The sequence below is a fragment of the Gavia stellata genome, chromosome 5 (assembly GCF_030936135.1).
Source record: "Gavia stellata isolate bGavSte3 chromosome 5, bGavSte3.hap2, whole genome shotgun sequence".
Taxonomy (NCBI): Eukaryota; Metazoa; Chordata; class Aves; order Gaviiformes; family Gaviidae; genus Gavia; species Gavia stellata.
In genome coordinates, this window is record NC_082598.1 from 44,426,745 (window position 1) to 44,449,520 (window position 22,776).

Here is a 22,776-nt window from a genome sequence, read left to right on the forward strand (position 1 = left end):
AAAAGAAAGATTTCACTCGGGGAATTTGCGGTCTAACTTAAAATAAGATCCAAAAGGAGAAAATAATTCAAACTTTCCAACAAGTTTTTCTAATGGAAAAATGTGCCTTTGGCATGTGCAGTTCAGTCAGAATCAAAGCATTTCATCAAAACAATGGAAAGACTGGGTTTTTATAGCATTTTCCTAAGGAAAAAAAAGCTGAAGTTAAATATGCTCACGTTTTTATAGTTAATATTTCATTAAGATAATTTTTGGACTGAATTGAAACAAAATTTAACTATTAAACCTCTCAATATTTTGTTTATAGTCAGGGTTTTTTTAAATTATGCAAACTCTGTTTTGTCAAGTGCGCTTTAATAGTTCCAATTTAAAGTCTGTGGAAAGCTTCACACAGAGGGAAATTTTTGCTTTTCAGTCATATTCAGAAAAGTCAACATTTTACCTTACATCCAGTCCCTGGTACCTGTGGTACCACAGCAGAGGAAACATGCTGCCCTTGTGAAGACTGGGAATAACAGCTCTAAAAATACGCAGGTGATCGCTGGCTGTGAGAGTGCTACCAGTCGTTGCTCTGTTCCTAATTTCTTCACATGAGGTTAATTATTTTCCTCTTCTAGTAGCCTCTTTACTGTAACAGGAGCAGAGTTAGGCTGTGCTGTCTAATGCTTTGAGTGATTCCTGCTCATTCCAGGTAAAAAATTTAAAATTCATTCAGAGACTGTAACTGAACATTAAAAGGAAAGCAAACAATAAAACCAGTACGTGTGTTCAAAGTTCATCTGGTACAAATCAACAAAGCCAATGCACAGGCAAAGCACTCCAATGCAAGCTGAGTTTCTAGCTCAGAAATCCCCAGCTCAGTTTCACTCCGAAGTTTTGTCCAAGTTTAGCAGACACAGAAGACTCAAAGATTTAGCTATCCCAACACCTTTTTGCCTCAGTTTACAAAGAAAACGACATATCAAAAATTCTTAGGAAAAAGGAATGAAATGTTTCATTATTTCAGGCTACTCTTTTAGACTTCTCCTGGAAAATTAGTGTTGAAGTGGCCGTAGTAGCTCTGCTGTTTCTCTTAGCACAGAAGGCTCTACCGAAGTCTAGGGGAACACTACCTGGCCAGGAATCAGGCACTATTTAAGCCACAAAGTATGGGGACTCAAATATCTTCACAGTTGGATTTTGTTCCCATGGAAATCAAAGGCCAAACTCCCATTGTCAATAAAATTGCAAAATCAGGCCTCTCCACTTCTTTCAAGGTTGGATGCTTTCGTTATTGAGGTTAAAATGAAGAGTCAGTAGCCTGCTCTCTCTCATCAGGGTTTGCTAGGGGATTTTTTACTCTTTTTTTTTTTTTAAAAAAAAAAAAAAAAAACAACAAAAAAACCCCAAAAACCACTTCAGCTCTCATGACAACATAGCAATCACTCACCCACTGTAGAACTATTAAATTTGCATTGACCTGAATCCTGACTGAAGAAACACTGTAGAAAAAGCAATAAAATAGTAATATTTTAATAGACATCACAATGAGCTTTATGGGATTTTACAGATGTACTGTGGTGAGTGATCAGCCTTTGATTTAGCCTTAACCACACCAACAGTTGTGGATAACCTGGTGGTATTCCAGTCTGTAATTAAATCAGTGAAAACTAAGCTTAAAATAACCACCAGTGACACTGAGCCCCCATGCAGTGGGGCTTACCTCCTGGGACGCTGTACCATGCACCACCATTAGTTGTTCCATCCACAAAGCTGCTGTCATCGTCATTTTTACGACACGGTGGTCTGTTTGGATCAGACATAGCGGGATTGAAAGAAGAATAACTGCGAGCCAGGCTTTGAAAAATAGCATCATCAGGGCAGGAGCTGTATTCATGAGCACTGCCTAGGGAGGAAAAAAAAGTCCAGGAACAAGGATTATTAAAAGGGCAATCATACCGACTGGGCTCACAACCTCAATTACTAGCACTGCACAGCAGGACCGTGCCTGGAAATTCTCTGTACACGGGTAAGTGTCCTACAGCACCACAAACTAATATAGCATTATCTTAACAACATTAACATTTCCCAACAACGTTAACATTTCCCCAATACTTCATCAATTGTCTGTACCAGGTTGCCCCGTTAAGGGGACCATTCATATCAGTCTTAATATTTACGAAAGTATTAATTTAAAAGTGTACCACAAAATCTAAGCTGTTCTAGGCTTTAGATATTTTCTTAAAAAAACACACAGCACATTGACAAAGGTCTCTCCCTAAAGGGTTTTTACAGTCTGATATTAAAAGGATTTGCAATTAAACTGTGAGAAAGTAGATTGAAGGAAGACAATCACAAACAATACCATCGTATCATCACCATTTCAGTCATGTGCACACCCCCTAGTAGCAGAAAAAACAAACTAATATTGCTGTGTGCTAAATGATAACATCTCTGCCGCAATGTGATCCTTTTTACATGGGACCAATAGTGAGAGAGTGGAAACAATGATAGTTGTTTCCATTAGCACACTACTGCTTTCAGAATTATTTTTTTAAAGGTGCAAGTAAAGAAACCTTAGGTCATACAAGCAGCCTAGACACATCCCTCTCACTTCAGTTAACAGGGCACAAATAGCCCCAGCTAATTTAAGAGCTAAGTTATCTTGATTAAAGTATCAGAGGGACTATGATTCCCTCAGGTATTACATCATTTTTGTGATGTAACTCTACTGAAACAAACTATCATCTTCAAAACACTGGAGGTCTTTAAGGAACACGTGGACAAGGCATTGTGGGACATGGTTTAATGGGCATGGTGGTGTTGGTTGATGGCTGGACTTGATGATCTTACAGGTCTTTTCCAACCATAGTAATTCTGTGAAAACTAGAAAATATGGTCATACAGTGACTAGCTTTAAACATGTGATTAATATGCTAAAATAAGTCATTACAATGCAATGACATGATGTTTACAAAGTGGACCTTAGGTAGCAGTGAAGTAAGTATAGAATGTAATCTCTATCTCCTACTATTTCATGTTAACTTCTATTACATACCACTCCGAGTCTCATCATAAGGGTAGTTTGCAACAAGGTCTCCTCCATGAAGATTGGCAGAGAGCACAAAGGGAATATCCATAATCCAGTGAATGACACCTTTCGTTTCAGGAGCAAGCTACAGCGAAATAGCATTACCAGCAGTTACAAATTGATAATTCAACGTAGAAACTTATTCAATTATATATAGTGGGCTTAATTATTATCACATATATCATGCAAGACATTTAAATGAACAGCAATTTTATTTTGGCTTCAGAGAGAACGGAATCAGTCCTGTACATCAGATGTATAATTACATTAAGTAGATTAACATAAGTCTAAAGCTGGTATAAATTAGTTCAGAATGAAACCACAAATAAAACAATCTCAATCTTTTACTTCTTCCAATTATGGCTGAAAAAAGCCTACCAAATTTTAAACCAAGGAAAATAAACTAATTCGAAATAAATGTTGTAGGATGCAGCCTATTCTCTGCATGAAAAGTAAAATTACTTCATTTAATAATTTGAATTTGAAGACAGAATATGGCTATTAAGGCCACCATCCTATGGGACTGCAGTCACTACACTGTATTTTTTCTAGAACCTCCTCTGGGCATAAACACAAGAAGATAAAAATCCCTCCAGATACACGCCTGTATATTTAAGGCTTAAGCTTAACAAAAATGCATGTGTTATATGTGAGAATAGCTATCTAGCCAGCAATGTAATTAAGCACAATACACAAGTGAATTTCTGGCAATGGTAAAAATGAAGACTATCTGCAAGAATAGCTTCAAATCAAGGGAGAAGGCTACACAATCTCTGGCCTTAAAAATAAAACATGTTTTGAGTGTGGAATTGTCTAAGGATTAAGCAGTAGGGATCAAAAGGGTTTACTACAGCAAGCCATTTTGAGAAAAACTTCAAGAAGCATCAGACGGATAAATTTAACAAAATGAACAAAATATTTAGAAGAACGTGAACTGTAAAGACCATACACACGGATCTCAGAGGTTGCTACATGTCTGCTTACGTAAAAGGGAAGAGATGGGCATGTAAGTGACCCGATATTCAGCCCCTACTTACCTTAGGATTCTGGTCCACAGCTTTTTTCATGTTTTTTAGCAGATGGTTGTTTGGGCCACCTTCTTTCTCATTAACATAGACTATTCTATCCAGATCAGGGAAATTTCGGTTGAGATCTATCCCTTGGGCATTACTTCGTCCAACAAACCAGTCTTTAAGTTCACCAGGCTGAATGAGGAAGGGGAACAGAAAGAGAAGGGAGATGAGTAGATTCTGGAGATTACATAGCAAGATTTATATGGGTATATTTAGCCATGCAAATTTAAATCTTGTGTTTACTTCTCAAGAATAAGAGGGGATCATGTGGGAGTAAAAACTTCTGAAGCACCAAGAGCTGAGTCACCCCTATTTCTTCCTAGAGCTCTGTGGGAACAAAACCAACCTCTATTTCACTGAGGGTCTCGGAAGAGAGGATCATTCTCATAGTGGCAGATCTGGACTAAGGATGGGCAAAATTACCAGCAGCAGCAGATTTTCCAGGGCCTGCTGAGTCTTCCCCTAAGACCTGGCTCTTCCCTGTTGCCCCCTGCCCATGCTCATGAATTACAGATCTCATTTTAGTGAGCCTCAGAGCAGCTGTAAATTTATCAGCCAGCCGCAAGGAATGTTGGCACTTGTTTCAAAGTTTCTCTAAATAGCTTCAAGGTAAAGAAGGACCTTAACTTTTATTTACCTGAGATTTTTATTTTTATGGTGTATGTCAGCTTCGTTCACTGCAATGGTGACACTACATAAAGATGCAGTGAGAATTTTTGCAAAATCTTTTCTTTAAGCTGATTCCCTAAAATAGGTTTTGAGTTGCATTAAAAAAATGCCTTCAGAGCACATAGTTTTCCCTAGCTTGTCTCTCTAAGCTTTCAGTACTCTGTAAAGTAGGTTTAGTTTGATTACTGGTTTTAATCTTGGGGTGTATTGAATCGACTGTCACACACTGTGTACAGGATGAAGATACTTCTAAATTAGAATAATAGTGACACTAAAGCAAATTGTATTATAAATTATATGTAATTTGTAAGGCAATCCTGTAAAAGCAAGTGTACTTTGACTAAGGAGCAAAAGTTTCGAACTATATCATTACATAATCTCTGCAGACAGAGATTTCAAGCAAGTAAAATACTGCACCAATTTGAGGACAGCTTCTGCTTCATTGCCACGAGAGGGAGACATATGACCAAATATAATTTAAAAGAGTTCTGTGGGTTTGGGGTTTTTTTTAAAGACTTCATGAGAATCAGTTTAATAAGATCTTAATAAGGTTTGGCTTATTTAATCATAAATAAACATTCACATAAAAAGATACAACATTTCCATATTAATTTAAAAAATAAATACACCTTGTAAAACAAGAAAATGTTTATTTTTGTTTAGAACATAATACACATCAGAAGCTGTATATAACAGGGTCCTATTTGGCCTCAATTTGCTAATTATGCGTTAACACATTACATGTTTCTTGACTGAGTGTCATCCTAAAATACATGCTAAATTTTCTTGACTAATAACTTAATTAAAGTACCTCATGCCTGAAATTTAGAATCAAAATTATTCATATTAAAAAGATGGCTCACAAAGTTTGCTTGTTTTGGGATCAAGCTCTGATGAATGTGAATAATTCATGTAAGTGCATTTATATGAGAATATTCTTAAAGGAAATATCAAATTTCCCTTTTCTACCACTTTTGAAACACCATGTGTTACTACTGCAAGTTACTTGTTTAGGAAGCAGTTCGGTCAGTGAACTTAGATGAAAGAATATGCATGACACATAAACATGACTATATTTTAAAATACAGTAAACTCACTTACAAGTGAGACAGCTATTTGTTGAAAACCCAAGCATAAAATCCTCCTTGTTAAACAGAACAAGCCTACTGTGCTATTAGGAAATACTTCAGTTATGTGTTCCCTTCAACAAGCACCACCAAGAGTTCAGGTATCTGTAAAACTGCTAGTCCAAGAGTCGTTATGATCCTAAGGTTGATACAGACATCAATAACTATTCTTATATACATAGCCTTACAAACCTGGGATGCTGCCTTCTCAAAGCCATCCGGGTTTAAAGAGGGCATGATATGGATACGTGTGCTATGGATCAAGTTGATAATAGTTTCATTTCCTTTTTGATATTCATTACACAAGTACTGAGCCAAGAAGATGAGCAACTCCCTTCCGACAGCTTCATTCCCATGCATATTCCCAACATATTTAAATTCTGGTTCTCCTGCAAGAAAAAGGAAGAACATGTCTTAGAACAATACATAAAAATCACCCATGGACTGGAACACACAGCACACCTGAGACGTGGGTATCACTATTACTACAACTGGTCACAGTATTCCCAGGAAGCTACAAGCTTCCTTCAGAAAAATGGATTTAGTTTTTTTCCTAAACTCTGGCTAAACAAATAGTAAATTATATTCTGCTGTTTGCCGAAAGCAGAGAAAGAATACCAGAGGACAACAGAGTATGCCAAAATAAATGCTAAGCACAGCCATTAACAGTACTATTGTTGAGATCTAATGCAACTGATGTCTCAATACTACAAAAGGGTGTCTTGATTAGGTAGTCTTTAAATACATAAACTGACACTAACAGAGCTTCTTATCTTTAATGTTCGCTTCAAGATTAGGTTAAGCTTATCACACTACACATGCATTAAACTGCAATTCTTTTACTAAAGCAACAGCTGTTGATCCTAGTGATCTGAAAAATCTTATTCAGCAGTTGCTTTGGATAGTCAGCTCAGACTTTATGAAGCAAGTGCAATAACCTAACTCCTAAAATTAATCTTTCCCACCTAATACTCCAATAAACATCCACTATTACGCATATATTTAATGTTGATTTAATATATATTGCATATTCATATATAATAGTCAATGTATACTATGTATTCAATATATATTCTATATATATTCATATACACATTCAATATATAAATGAACAGTCCAATATTCCCAATTGCCCATTAGTCGCATTCTTATGGCCCTAGACATGAAAAACACACAAGATAGGTCTTATAGAACTGTGAAGGATTTACCTTTTAAAAAACTACATTTTGGGCCCTAATTCCAGAGAGGTTTTAGTATAATGTAAACACCTGAATGAGATTAAAAGGATTATCCTGGAACTAAAATGAAGGATGTGCTGTTTTCTGGGTTGAAGCCTTTTTTCCTTATCCTTTGCCTTTTTAAATGCAGTTCTTCTGCTGTAACAGCTTTAATCAAACATTCTGCTGATTATATGCTCTGAATAGTCTTTGAACACACTTTGCAATAGCCTTTAGCACTATCACAGGGGCAAATTCTAGCCAGGAAGAGTGTTACACAAACGAGACCTAAATAATTGCTAATCAAGCACACAGCTGCATCTTCTTAAGACTCTTCAGTCTGTGCTTGTTAACCTTAATCCAGTGATAAGATGCTAGCAGACAGAGGGCTATTAATACCATGACTTCCTTCCTTCCAGCTAAGATGTTTTTGTACATATGGATTTGTCCCTGTATTTTTTTGTCAGCTAGGTTAAAAAGTTTTCTAGTTTCAGTGAAATAGCGTCATTTTATCTGATAGACACAATGCTATTACTGTGACTAAAAACCTCCATTTCCTCTTTTGGCATTGAGCTCCTAATTTGCTGTTTTTTCTTATCTGTTAATACCAGCAAATGCAAGAGGGCTAATCATCAAGACCATGCAATCAAACCAATCCCATTAAAACAGATGGATACTATTTAATAAAATACGCAGCACTGCACATCACATAGTCTCATAATTAGAATACTCATGCATATGTATATTGGCATGTTACTTAGGGGAAAAGTGCTTTACAAGCTAACAGGCAAATTTGTTATTGCAGTAAATATGAACACAGTTGCATTTTGCATTTGTGGTTTTCCCTAGGACATCACTAAGGAAGCCTGAAGGAGAAATAATTTCTCCTGATTCCCAGCCCTGTGCATTAATCCCCTACCTTTCTCTCACACTTGAATTTTACAGGCCTGGTTCAAAGGAAGAAACAGAAGCATATGTTTCCCATACGGTACTGCTTGCCCCCCTTCCCAAAGAATCGTTAACTGCGTTTAGAAGGGTTCGTGAAAACAGGCACAGAGTCTACAGTGAACCAAGAGTACAGCCTCAGCTACAGCATATCTTCAGTGGTAATGACCCATCTCAAATGAGCATTAAAAGCTAAAAAGAGTTCAGGCACAGGTCAAGAGAGTCATGGAAATATGGAAAGTCTTTCATAGGAAAAGTGATTGAAGACATCAGCCCCATTTTCCTTAGGAAAAATAATAAGGGACAGTCAAATATACTGACCATTATAGCATGGAGGAATCAGTCTGGGAAGCAGCACTTTCCTACACCACAATACAAGAGACAGTGATTTTCAGTGAAAGGGAACAATGACCGATTTTAGACTGACAGAGAAAAATAATATTACTTATAACACAAAGTGTGAAACCAGTATTCAAAAAATCCCGTTGGCAGCGAGGTGTCAGCAGAACTCCAAGTTTTGCTAGCAAACACAGAGTTAAAAAACTCATCTAAAAGCGAATGCAAAAGAATGAAAAGGGAAAGATAGCAGAGACCTGAATAACAGCCCTGCTTCAAAACTTAACTTTGTGTTCATATTTTAGCTCCCCTGGGCATTTCCTTACATCTTTCTCTGCAGCAAAGAAATCCATCTCCTACCCATCCCGTGGCAGCAGAGAACAAGTCTGTGCGTCCACATGCGTGGGAACTGTTCTCTGCCAGCTCCCCGGCACTGCCCATTTTCCTACCTCTGGGCAGAGCAACTGAAGAAATACTGGATTTCTGCTCAATATCAGAAGGTATTGAATTTCAGACTGTATCTGGCAATTTTAGGAAAACTCTTATCATTTCAACAGTGTAATTTACATCTAAAAGAACAATGGAAAAAACAGGTCCTTCTCATATCTAAACTTTGCAGCCACTCCAAGGGAAACAAACTTGATTTTTACTGTTTATTTCAGCAGAAACAAATTAATGCTATAAGCTGACTGCAGGGGAATTAACAGTTTGCTCATGAGTTGTCCATGCCCATCACGGGCAAAGTCAGGGAGTCCATTCTGGAAAAAAGGGCAATGTTGCTAAAGTCATTAGTTATCATCACAGTGCCCAAAAAGCCGAGGGAGCTTCCACAGGCTACTATCTGCTGATATGACTTTGAAGTTAATGAAGCCCTTAATTTGCATTTGCATTTCAGCCTTTCATGTTAGAGTGAAAACTGCAACTCAGGGTGTACCTTCTGGAAACCTTTTTTTTGGAGTCGCTTTTACCTAAATCCTTTCCTAATCATCTTTTTCTGTAGGACAATGCAGTCCAAGCTGGAGGGCAGGCTGCTAGCCGAGGCCATTGCTCTCTTGGCTGAGGTAAGCAAACCCAGCTACCCCGCCTGTGATGCAGCCAGCAGCCCAGGCCCACTACGGCTCCCGAAGAAACCAGTTCCTTCCCTACCACCCCATGGTGGGCTAACACAGATATCTCAAACACTGAGGATGTCAGCTGTCCCGTCCTTAAGCCAGCATTCCTCACTTTATGGGTTCCCTGGTCTATGCATTGAATATCTCCTGCCACACCACCTCTAAAAGCTTCAGGCTTCTCTGGAAAACAGCCCACCCTATGGGGACAACAGCCTTCGGTCACCTCTCGTTAGCATGCTACTTAGCTAGAGGAAGAGCTGCTCTTCCCATTAATCCTTCACGAGCCATATAATGCAGACCTTAATCAACCTTCATAGGATTCTGTAACTGTAACTGCCTCACAGAATTATTTTTTTTATGAAAAGACTCTGTAAATCTCAATTTGATGATGAACTTTCAAACAGTTTCTCCAAATCAGTAGACACGCTCCTGTTCTCTTTAAAGGAGAAGCAGCATGAAGAAATATAACTGTTTTTTCTCAACCCCCACAAAAAGTAAAATTGTTTTAGTGGATTCCCATGGTCCAAGATATGACAAACACAAAGGAATATTTCTGTAGCTTGAATATTTAAAATTCTTATTTATTCATTTTCTGACAATATCTTTTCAAACTATAATCTCTCATTCACAATAGCAAAAGTATGTCTTGAGTAACAATGTGAGCATGACATTTATAAATGCTTAAACGTAATTTCAGCCCAAATACAGACGTTTGTGATAACAAATGAATGGGTGGATACTAACATCTTTCAGGGAAAGTCATCAGAAATGAAATGCAGCAATCAAGTTTATAAATATCTCAGTATCTCTGGTGAAACCTAAGTCATCACATCATTATGGCTTTTAGAAGGCTTTTACATCCCTCTTAGATTGACTGCATGGTACATTACAACCTGCTAAACGATTGAGGAAAAAGTATTTTAAAATGTCGTGCCTTCCTGGTGCCTGACAAACATTGTGAAATGTCACCATTCATTTCTACAGTTACTGTCAGCTAAGGTCTTCTGCAGTTTCCTAGGAACAGCACATACATCATTAATATTAGACAGGTTGTCCAATTAAAGATGACTAACCACTGCCATTTTTCAGGTCAGGCTGTATTTGTACAGTAAAGGCAGTAATTTTCTAAAATGGAGGGAACAAAAGTTTAGCACCTACTAATTATATGTACTATGAGTCAAGGTAATGTCATGCTACTAGTCATGGTCTAATGTCAAGCACTTAACCTTAAAATGTACAGTATTTCACTCATGGAAGTGCAAGCCATATGGAAGGGAAAAAAACTACTGGAAAGTTTAAGTGCTTAATGAACTGTTTTGCAAATTAGCCTCAAATACCCTTAAAAACTAGAGTCGTTCTTCTGCTTTCCTGTATTTCTTACAGAAAGGCCAGCAACGTTCCTGAAATAACAGACTTAGTGGTTTTGATTACTTACAGTTGCTTGTCATTTTTAATACGGCAACGAGTAAACTTTTCTTCTAGATAAATGGCCTGGAAAATCTCAGAACCCCTGCTGGCAAGAAATTAATTCATTAAATGTGATTGAAGACTTTCTTATGCTCCGCATTTTTGTTAGCAGTTCAAAGAGAAAAAAATTCTCTGGAGATGAACTACGTGGAAAACCAAGGATTATAATATGGGTTTCTCCTCTAAATATGAAAAAAGTAAGAGAGGGAAAGAAGAAAATAAATGAGGAGGTGAGATTGGAAAGTGAAAGAATTAGAAAATTTAGATTTCTAATAACCTGTAAACTAAACGTCTGCAACCTGCCTCAACAGCATTTCAGTAGAAATGTTGATCTCCACGACTTGTGTGAAAACAGCATTGAAAGATAGAACTGCAATGCAGTATTAGTTTCTAAATCATTGTATAGGCCTTATATAATTTTAAGGTGATATTTACTAAGATGTAGCATTGGTCTAACCATGCTGAAAGAGAAACTACTGGAAGTTTCACAGGTGGCTTACATGAAAGCAGAAATGGGTCAACACTGAAGGCCTTTGAAAAATCCAGTCTTTCACTTTCTTGCCATTAGCTGCTAGAAAATACACTGAGAAGAAAACAAGCAGAAAAGAAAATCAAGACTCTTTTGGCAGACTCCTGCTTTAAAAAAAAGCACACCTTTTTTGACAGCTATGATTCAAGAGTGGTTTCAAGCTCTTTCTGGAAATTTTCATAATTATTTGAACACTACTGCTTAAAATTAAAGTTAACAGCAAAGTCTGTGCAGGACATTAAACCTGGAGCGAAAGCTCACAAAGAACAGCTATGTTTCTGCTGGCCTTGACACGTACAAATTAAGATGCGATCTCCATTCTACTCAGTATAAAGTCTGTCGGTTGGGCTTCAAAATAGGATCTTATATGTCTTTGCCTTGGAAATTAAATTCTCCAGATGGATTACCTCATGCTCGAGACAGTTATTTCCACCAAAAAGGTTCTGCATGACTTGATGCTTTCTTCAGCTTTCCAACAGCCCACTCTCACCCCTGCAGCTACAGGACTTGGCAGAGCCTCCCACGAGAAGTGGGCAAAGCATCTGCTCGGCTCTTCCAGTCCCCACCTACAACTCTTCGCTGGCACATCCCAATGCTGATCTTTCCACAACACCCTGCACTTACACTGAAGCATCACACAGTGTAGCACTGAGTTCGGTATTTTGGGTAAAGCCGACTTGCTTTACCAGAGCGTAGAACAGCATTTGCCTACTAGATTTGCGTTACTGCACACGAACTCATGGTGCTACCTAATAGATTTGATGATGATTCTTTAAATCATAACAAGTCTTTTGTAAAGCAAAACAAGTTTATTCATTTAATCAAAACCTTTAACTTATTAAGAAACACTGAAATGTAATATGCACAAAACCCAGATTTTGTATGTGTTAAAAAGTGCTCTGAAGCTCAAAGCAGATTTAAAATTCATCAGAATTTTAGAAGAACAAATAACCATCTATATATACAACCGGATTAACCAGATTAGTTTTACGTTGCATTGCATTTTTCATGCTCTAGGAAAACTGAATAGGTCATTGCATTTACAGAATTCATTACAGCGGTACAGCAGCAGGTATCGTTAGCTCAGCACTGAAGATGAGATTCCTCAGAAACCAAACATGAAATGAACTGTCCTGAACCACCCCTACCAGTCTGTGGCAGAGTATGAGACATGTACCTTTTTTTCACCTCCCAGTTTTTGCTCTCACTGTGAGAGAAAAACCTGGATCAAAACATACCCTGGGACTCTTTGTGAAGGACACTGGCAGTACAGGGATGACACAAGTAGCTCTCTATATGTCCACTGCGATGCTAGGTGTGGGATACAACTGATTCAATTCGTCTTTTCCACTGCGCTCAGTAAGAGGGGGGACTTTTCCATTCATAACTATATGTGACCAAGTGAATTTTCATTTCAAAGACACTCACTGTATCCCTACAGTTTTGGTTGGCACATAGAGCAAAGATACTTTTTTAATCCATCATCAAAACAGACCTTCTGATGAAGAGGAAGTTGATATATAATTTAGACATGTATTTATGATGGTTCCTCATCAAGTTCACTTAACAAGCTTTCTCTCTTCAGCAAACTCTAGAACCGGCTTTTTCCCTTCAACTACGAAAGTACCTGCCAGCCATCAGAGTACTTCAAAAGGACTGAGCTCATCTACCACATTCCTTTTGCATGCAACAAATATATGGGAAATTTCAAAGCTAAACTAGTTCAAATGCCTCCTACCAGCAGGAGACACATTTGGGCTCTGCTTCTCCTTGTCCTCATTTCACGAAGACAAGAAATAAAAGTCGGAAATAACCCATTTATATCCAGAACCCAGAATCTAAAGTCAAAGAGGTAGGCAGAAATGCTGGACAAAAAAGGTGAAGAAACAAAAGTAGCTCTCCCTTTTTACCAGAAATAAACAAAAAGTCAATGAAAAGGTGTAAATAATTCTTTTCCAGTAAGTTATACAGGGCCAATTCAACATCGCCTTGCGGCTTCCCTGTGCCAAATGGGGGGCCAAAAGCGTGGAAGCATGGGCATGAGCTCGCTCAGAGGCTATTTCCAGGCTGGTAACGACGGGCGCTGTGATTTCCCCAGCAGTGCCTGGAGCAGAAAGCAAATCTGAAGAGGGCTGAGGGAGTAAAGTCAGGCCAGGGTTCCTCCTCTGTAGCCTCATGCCCCTGAACCACTGCTGCGAAGCTGTGGTTCAGGAGGAAAGCAAGCTCAGCCAGCTTTCAGGGCTGTGCTCTCTTGGGCACCAGCGCGTGCAAGGGAGTTCATCTTCACCTAGCAAAACTCTTTGCATTTTCTCTCTGTACAATTCCCATCACGAGGACATTCTGGGTCCATGGGAACTATACTTTCTGTGCTTAAGGATCTAGGAATAACTTCCTCCCTTGATTTCCAGGAGCCTTTCTGAGGGACCACAATGGCACTTGTTACTCCACTGAGGCTACACATAGTGGATGCTCCTTCTTTATTGGTAACTGGAACATTATTTTATTCCTCTGCTGTTCTGTCACAATCTGACACTGTGAAAAAGCCTGTGGGCTGCAGATCTGTGATTCAGACAGATGATGCTGAAATGCATTGGTCATTGCTAACAGATGGAGCGGGATAAAATCTCCCCATAAATGTACATCTGTAACAAGTCCCTCATGTAGACAGCATGTTACAGAGTAAGAGTTTCTTTTGCACTGATACATTCGTTTAGCTTCCCTTGCTTAGATGAGCCCTAATATTTATTGTTCTTACCTTCTGTGATTATTGGCCATGAAGTTTACAGAGTTATAAAGTGCCCTTTTAAGATAATTACAGTAAGAAAGATACAGGCATACTGCAAAAGCTAATTATGCTGTTACCTTGCTCCTTTGTGTGTGTGGGGGGGGGGGGGGGGGGGGCGGGGGAAGAAAGATTGATGTGTGATGACTAACAGAGGACACCATTTATGTCAGGACATAAATTACCTGATTTATGTCAACATCCTGGGTAGCTACCTGGGTAGCTTCTTTTAGTCCTAATACTATTTTAGCATCACCCTTTTGGTAAAAATAATTTTAAAAAACAGAATTCTGTCATTTTAGAAGTTAGGGGGGTTTTTTGCCAGAAAAACTGCAGCTGCATTGTAGGCTTAAAAACCTGGTAAACTGTGTGAAACCCTGATGAAAAAGTGGCTTACTGAGATCTGTTCTTTTGCTGCATTTCACCTCCAGCCTGATTTTAGCAGCTAATACTCTCTGAAGTTTCTGCCTTTAAGGTATGAATGCTATGTGATAGGCAGCATTAAATCTTGATTGCACTTGTTCTTAACATAGCATCAGTTAAATCAGGTCAGTAGGAAGCAGAAGAAAAAAAAGGTTAAGTGGGTAGAGAGTGATCAAGATTGGTAGTCCAACACTACATCTCCAAACATTGCAACACCTGGCTTCAGAATTTTTCAATGGTATGTAAAATTTTATTTAAAATTGGTATTGCACCTTAATGATTTATTTGTCGCCATTTTAGGTAGAAATGCAGACCTGGATGCTTGGACAGGGTCTATCTCTTCACACTCACGTATGTTTGAACTTTAGAAAATGCCCCCCATATCATCTTAAACATTAAAAAAAATGAAAAAAGGTGATGATTCCTCATCAGACAGTATAAGGAGAGGAAGCTAAACTGGTGCAGAGGCTAATAAAATCAAGCTTGGTGTGTAAGAGGAAGAAGTGAATCATGTAACAGCTTGTTGACTCAAGAATAATGACGGAGATGACTGAACCAGACAAATCCTTCATCTCAATAGCAGATGGAAGTGGATTCAGAAGGCTTTCAAGAGATATTTTGCCTTTAGATGAGGGAGCTCCAGACAAAAAAATCCCATATGGATACTGACCCCAACACTGCAAGCCACAGCACAGCTGTATAGCTGCGAGACACAGAACAGCCTTTGTAAGATAGAAACAAATGCTCAACAAAAAATCTGTAATGGCTTTAGGTCTGCTCATGGACACATATCCTAGTATCCTAAAAATAGACAGATTTTTTCCTCATATAGGGAACAAACATAGAAGCTTGGTATTTTCTCAGTTTTCCTCAGAGCTTCCACTGGGTTTTCCCTCCAAAGAGTAATAAGACAGTCCTCCATTAAGAGCAAGAAGAGAGGGGTACCTGTTGTCCATACGGTCTACAGTCAAGGACAACAGAAATTGCAATCCTGTCCTTGAACAGCACCTGTAAGTGCAGAAAGTGAACCAGTGGCTGAGCAACTAGATATTTCGTAATGAGCGCTATGTATGGCAATAGAGCTTTGTGCAATTTGATCTAAAATGAAGCTACCTAGGGTTTATTCTGAGTGCAAGCAGAAAGGTTAGTTTAAAGTAAGAAGGCATGTTCCTCACAAAAGAGCGAATAATAGCCATTTCATACAATAATACCCACTATGCCTCCAAGATGCCAAGCACGTTAAAGTGCAATGCCCAGCAGGATCAGAAACTGAGTAGCTCTTCCTAACACTGCCTAATTATTTCTTCTTCTGATCAATACAAAAAGCTACAGCAAATCCATCTTTTGTGGTCCCTTTCATCTCACTCAAAACTTTCTCTTTTATGTTACTAGCAGTACATCAGACGAGCTCCTTCCTGCCAATGCAGGAGGAAATATCATGTTAGTAAAAACGTACGTGTTATCTAAGGGCAAATTTCTTCACTAATAAGAGTCCAAAGGTCTTTTGTTACTGGTATTAGTGGTGTCTGGCATCAGTCTGAGTGTATTCACCATGATTCCTGTGTAGTCATTTATATTTTTTAGTAAGTGTAGTGGAACACAAGGAACTGAAATATTTTGCCATACTTCTGTAATTCAGACCAATGTTAAAGCAGTGAAAGCGAAAGGAAAGCTGTGCCCTACCTTCCAGATCTATTGCATTTTATTTCAATTTTATGCAGGTGTAGAAGGTTGGTGAGGTATAATAAAGTCTGGTACTTTTTTAAAAGCTGCTTTCATTCATTTTGTACCTTTATTTATTAACAAATATTCTGAGATTGTTGAAATTCCTTTTCTCATACATACTGTCATTCTTCATGGCTACAGACCCCATGAGGTAGCTAACTAGCCAGCCCACAGAAGAGAGCATAATACAGCCAAAAGTCATCTCCTGATAAGCCTTACAGCAATATTTTCACTTTGACGTTTCAGGCATTTGGGGCTTTTTGAGAAGAAAAAATTCTCTAACAAAGAGAAAAGCAAGTCTAGAAAATACTGATTCCAATCAAATAGGAAGAAGATGTGGTATCTGATCCAACATGCATTTGAGTAGCTCTTAATTCAAAGAGAGTAATACAATGAATGGGAAAAGTACTGGGTAGCATGGATACAAAATCTTTTCTGACTGTATACAAGCACTTTTCTACTATTGGGGGGGTGTGTGTGGGCATGTACATCTTACAGACACGCACAAACATCCCTCACTGACAGACTCAGGCACAAAGGAGGTCATCCCCAGGTCATGAAAATATTTTTCATATTTCTGTTCACGAACATCTTCTCAGATCTAAAGCACACTTCTAATTTTAACTAAAGAAATTGTATTTGCAGATATTCAAAATCACATGAAAAGACAGATTTGGCACAGTTCACAAACAAAATCAAAACCACATGACTCCAAGGAAGAAAGAAACTGAACCCTTTAGGAAGTGACCCAATTTTCCCTGTCTTTATTAACCCTCTTACACCTTATGGTTCAGTAGTTCAAACTTATTTAATCAAGCAATGTGAAGGAAAAGCCTTTTTTATCAAATTATTACATTTTTGCATTAAAAGACAAACTTAAAGTTGCTTGGATTGTTCTATAAAATATTAGCTATCCAGTCTTTGCCATATTTTCTACTTCTTTTTTATATGTATTTTACTTAAATTCCTCTTTCACCCTGGGTTTAACTTTTATGATCACAGTGTGATGACTGCCAAAAGCATGTTTCAGGGTATTTTTTCCAGCTGTCTGTTAAGCCATACAGAAAAAAAATAAAGTTACAATATGTAAAATAATCTAAAAAATTGTGTTCCGATTATAGGAACACAGAAATGGGAAGGCAAAGGGACTGAAGATTACCACATTGTCCATTAAAGACTGCACTTAATGAAAGGCAACAAATTTGGGAAAGAGCAGCCAGAGCATAAAACTCACCAAGACATGCTACTAACGCAGCAGGTGGGAACAAAACTTCTTTCCCAAAAACATCCAAGTGATATTTGGGATCATCTTCTCTTCTTCTAACCATAAAGACTTCTATATTTATAGAATAAAGACATTTTCCCTTTTGACTTCACTAGTAGCAAAAACTACCATTGAAATTACATTGAGAGCTCAGTTTTATCATCTTTTCCTTTTATTTAGGACCTGAACCAATGAAGCACATTAAACATAAGCTTAACTTCAGCATATTAGCATTAGAGGGGTTAGTCTGGAACGTAAAGTCAAGCACATGCTCAGGAGTTTGCCAGAATAAGGCATTACAGCCTCATGCAAAAGCAACAACATTGAGAAGAGATTTCCCACTGACTCCTGTAAATTCTGCATCAAGTCTTTATTTCTGAAAAAATTCTTTCTGGATGCAATTTTTCCATATTTGGTTTCTGTCCACTTTTAACTGCTTTTTTTTTTTTTTAAGCAAAAGCTTTTCACCTATTTATAAATTATCTGGGGGTAAAAACATATAGGTCCTATTCAAAGAACATCTTTTGCAAAGATATTTTCTTTGCACTTGTGTAACCCAGAAAACAAACTAAATTTTCATGTTAAAATTCTCCAGTTGGCTTGTTTTCACTGAGGTCTTCTCTTCAAACCAGATATGAACCAACAGATTTATAAAATCTTGAAAACTCCATCTTGCGGTAGGCAATATGAAATTTAGAATCATGACACCATTTGGAAAGCTACTAAAAAAGGTGCATATAAAGTATCAGTGATAGGCACATGGTTTAGTGGGGTGTTGATGCTTAACTGTCTACTCTGCAGACTTGTACCTGGTAACCAACAGCAGAAAAGCACACTGAGGTTAGTACAACATTAAGCCTTTCTTTCTCTTACTTCGCTTAAAAAAGGGAGACAGAAAGTAAAATTACATTTATGCTGTACTATTGCTATGCTAAGACAACTATTTCAAACTCTTTAGTGTTAGAGAATGACACTTTTTTACAGAGGGAAAACAAAGCAGGCCTTAGCAATAAGGCTACGCTGGGAACAAATGTGTGCTAGGCTCTGAGGGTAATCATTATTTCCCCCAGTGGACATGGCAGTCTACTCCTGTAACCCATGAAAGCAACAAACTCAAAATCGAGGTTTGCTCATAAAATATTTCACGTGGGGAACAATGCTGTTATCACATCTCACGCTATTCAGAAGGCCCCATTAGATCCAAATAATCAACTTAATGTGTCAAAGAAAGCAGCATATGAGGGTAAACCTAAGTCTTATGGCAAGAAGAAAAAAAGCCAACCCAAAACCCCTAGAGACAATTTCAGGGACTGTAAGAGTTTCCTGACTAGGAATGGCTCCCAGACTTCCATCAAGATGTCCTGTCACAGCTACATAACTTACAAACTACCAAGCTAAAACATAACTCTGTGTAATGCAGGAAACCAGAATTTATCAGGCTGAGCTGTGTATTATACACGCCTGTTAAGAGCAGTTCATGCTTTGCTTTACAGCTCTTTCCAACCAGGCAAAAATAGTCTGACCGTGAAGTTTTTCCCCAGAAAAAGACAGACGCCTATTTTATTGTGACAATGGTGAGTGGCTTGAGTGGTGTATACAAATATGAAAAAATCTGTATAGTTTATTGTATTGATCACTAAACAACAGGCATTTTAAAAAAGAAAAAAACATCCGTAGGAGACAACAGCCCTCCTTCCCAATATGTACGCAAGCACAATTACAAGGGAGAGTCGCAGTGCAGAAAGCCACACGGGGATCTTCACCATGGGTTACTCAAAGCTGCTGCTCCAGCAATGCGAGACTTTCTATACAAGTATTAATACTATTATCACGAATTAACAGCCTCCATGACAGGACAGACACCACCGCCCTGTCACTGAACAAACAAAGATTTTATCTGCTCTCAGAGCATTTGCTATCTAAGCAAAAGAAGAAAAGACAACAGAAGCATATGGCAATCACAGGGCAGGCGATGATATTACCATGGATCTCATGAACCCCTTTTCCTCCCTTACCTTTAGGAACGTCTGTGACAAAAGTTAAGTATTATGGAGAGATCTGAAGAAGGGCATCAAATCACTGCCTCTGACACTGTTGTGGAGAAGTTGTTTGCTACCACAGGTGTCACCATCGGAGCAAGTACAAGGAAGGTGGCTTGAAAATTTGCTCAGTAGACAACAGAAGTGATCATTAATGGCTCAGAAGTACAAATTAATATTTTAATGTTTACTAATATTTTGGCAGTTAATGTCTCAACAGCAACAAAAACAAGTACCAGTCCTAAATGATACCTTTGGACTCAAAGTAACCTCCAAAATAGGCAGAATAAGCAACATTTAGCTCAAATAGACAACTGAATATGAATACATTTTTTCTTAAGGAACAGTTCATTTTGCGATGTAATGAAAAAACCAAAGAAACAGAGAGGTTTGTATAAGGAAAGCAAGACTGTCCAAAATGAAAATCAGTTCATTGTAGAATTAGTATAAAAGCAGGTGAATTTTGGCAGAGGAAGAAATACACAGCACTCACCTCTCATTACACCGCAATTGCTCCTGAGTATATTATTAGTATGTTTCCACTAAACAAATGTTATTATAACATCTTTTGAAGTCTGGACAGCTGTAATGCAGAGTTCTTTCTTCATGGATTTTCACTACAGAAACACCCTAACAGATGTCATTTTGGTATCACATCGATGTGCATGAGAGAAGAAAGCAGGATGACATGTGATGTTCAGCTGCTATTCGCTTATCATCGGGCTTTATAGCTATATGTTTCTATTTAAAGGAAGGAAGGTCCACCTATAGCCTAAGGTGCTATCTTATGGCTTTATTTTAGGATTGCTGAATTGTGATTACACCCACACAAATCCACCTACAAAGGAAAATGCAAGTTTTGTGAGAAGCAATGTCACACCTAGTGAATACAACATTTTTTCAGGTAAAATAGACAAAACTAAAGAAGAGAATGTGGTTTTATTATGCCCTTTATGCGTGGTTTCATTTAAATCCCATGAATGTTCTAAAACTCAACATGAAAGAGTGAAAGACAACTATTTTTTTTTTTAACCAGGTAAGTGAAGAAGCCAGAGAAGCTAGCAAGGTCTACGTGGATACTCTATATTCTCCTCCTGCCAGAAGATTTTGCTCTAAAGTATCCCTCAAGGTTTATCCATTTCTTTTTAAATAACTAACTCCTGACGCCTTCTGTAGACTATTCCCTGGTCTGATGAACCTTCCAGCAAATTTTTCTTTATCGCTTTGACCACTATAACAATTCCTTGCACTGAGCTACTTAATACTTGCGTCAGTTGATATAGGGTTCTCACTGCCATTTTCTTTCACTTCTCCTTTAATTTATAATCTGCAAAACATCTTCCATTTCTACACAAGCACCCCATCTCGGGGAAAAAGGGGTACACGAGAGCGTGAAAGCAACATCTGCACCGCCTTTCACAGGTGAACTCCAGATCTGAATCAAGGTTTCAGGATGGGGCTGTCCGAGCCAGGAATGGCCATGCTGCTGGGAACGGCACCACTCTGGTGATGTGACACCACAGACAGCCTGAATTACCTGTTACGCCCCAGAGGAGTCTCAGAAAGGCAACGATCACAAACAGGTGAAATTCTGCAGCTTGACAACACAGCACCATCCGCAGAAAACACTGCACTTGCTGTTCACAGTCTCCCACTGTGGCTTATATGGCTTGAACGCCTCCTCCCATGCAGAGTTTTTAGGCCTTTTCCCTCAACCCTCTCACATAGTGGAAATCCTAGCTAGAGCTAGATGAAGTCTCTTTTTCCTATGAGTGAACAACTTAAGAGACTGCAAGCATCCTGGTGAGCCCGTATCCAAGCTACCGTCAAAGGAAAAGGTCCATGCCGCAACAATTTTATTTTTAAACTGAATCTGCCTGTTAAATTCATCAAGTAAGAGAGTAAATGTTGATACTCAAATTTATTATGAGAGTTCAGAGTCACAGCTTTCTTGATATGGAAATCAGAGTCTGTAACTGTTACCGTTTGAGTCAGCAAACTCAAAAAGCAGTTCTGGCTTTTTGAAGGGCTGGAAACATCAATTAATGAAAAAAGTGGACGTTCTACAGAAAATGGAAATGTTTTAGCACATCCGAGATCTGACAAAACAGTGTCAAACCAGGTTACTTCAAATCCTGCACCAAATTGCCTATGAATTAAAGAAGGATCATTGCTGAAGTAATCAGACTCCAGTTCAATATTCTACTTAAACCTGTTTCTGAGAGTGAGCAGAAAAGTAGCCTGAACTAAGTTTAGAGAAGAGCTTGGATAGCAATCACCATACTGGTTCACAATAGTGACTGATTGATTGATTTTTACTTCAGTACCCACTTTTTAATAAAAGGAAGGCCCAGGTTTTTAAAAGTGCAAAAACTCCACACTTCAAATGTATACACACATATGTAAGAAGCGTGTGAGTAAGACCTGGGTAAGTAACATTTCCCATTTTTTAATGTTTCTTCATTACGTGTAGTGCTAGCTGTATTATTTCATATAGAAAGAGCTTTTTGCTCTTTGGAAGTTTACCGTGCTGGACTTTTTGTTATGGTTTAGTTCGGTGTTTTTACCCTTTCAGTTTTGTGGTATGGGATTGCTCTATTACTCCGAGATCTGACTGCAACTAGTTACCAGCTATAAAAGAATAACAGATGTAAAAATGATGGACACAGCTGAGTTTGGGTGGCAGCAAACCACAGAAGCAGCACGCTACTTGTCTAATGAGCCATGTAACACAGACGTGACTTCCATAAATAATTCACTCTGAAAACAGTGTATCTTCAGTGACACTGTACAGTTCAGAGCACTAAAGAGGCAAGATAGATTGCCCTCAGAGCACATTTTCTACATTAGAGATATTTTTCTGTCAAATATAGGAAGTTCATATTTTACTTTGGCATCAGTATTCTATGCCTGGGGATACTGCACACTTAACCTGCCACATTTTGCTGGTACAAATTAATGCTATTTTTTTCTTACACATACCCTGAGGTAGGTAACT

At 38.3% G+C, this 22,776-nt stretch overlaps 1 protein-coding gene across 1 annotated transcript in view; it reads right to left on the minus strand.

The window, feature by feature from the left end:
- Window positions 1–22,776, minus strand: part of CPE (carboxypeptidase E) — a 57,788-nt gene that overhangs the window by 11,210 nt on the left and 23,802 nt on the right. The window contains exons 3-6 of the mRNA XM_059818205.1: window positions 6,132–6,328; window positions 4,108–4,275; window positions 3,038–3,155; window positions 1,703–1,885 (exon numbers count right to left, since the gene is read on the minus strand). Coding sequence (XP_059674188.1) covers window positions 1,703–1,885; window positions 3,038–3,155; window positions 4,108–4,275; window positions 6,132–6,328 — 666 coding nt within the window. The remainder of the gene's footprint in view (window positions 1–1,702; window positions 1,886–3,037; window positions 3,156–4,107; window positions 4,276–6,131; window positions 6,329–22,776) is intronic.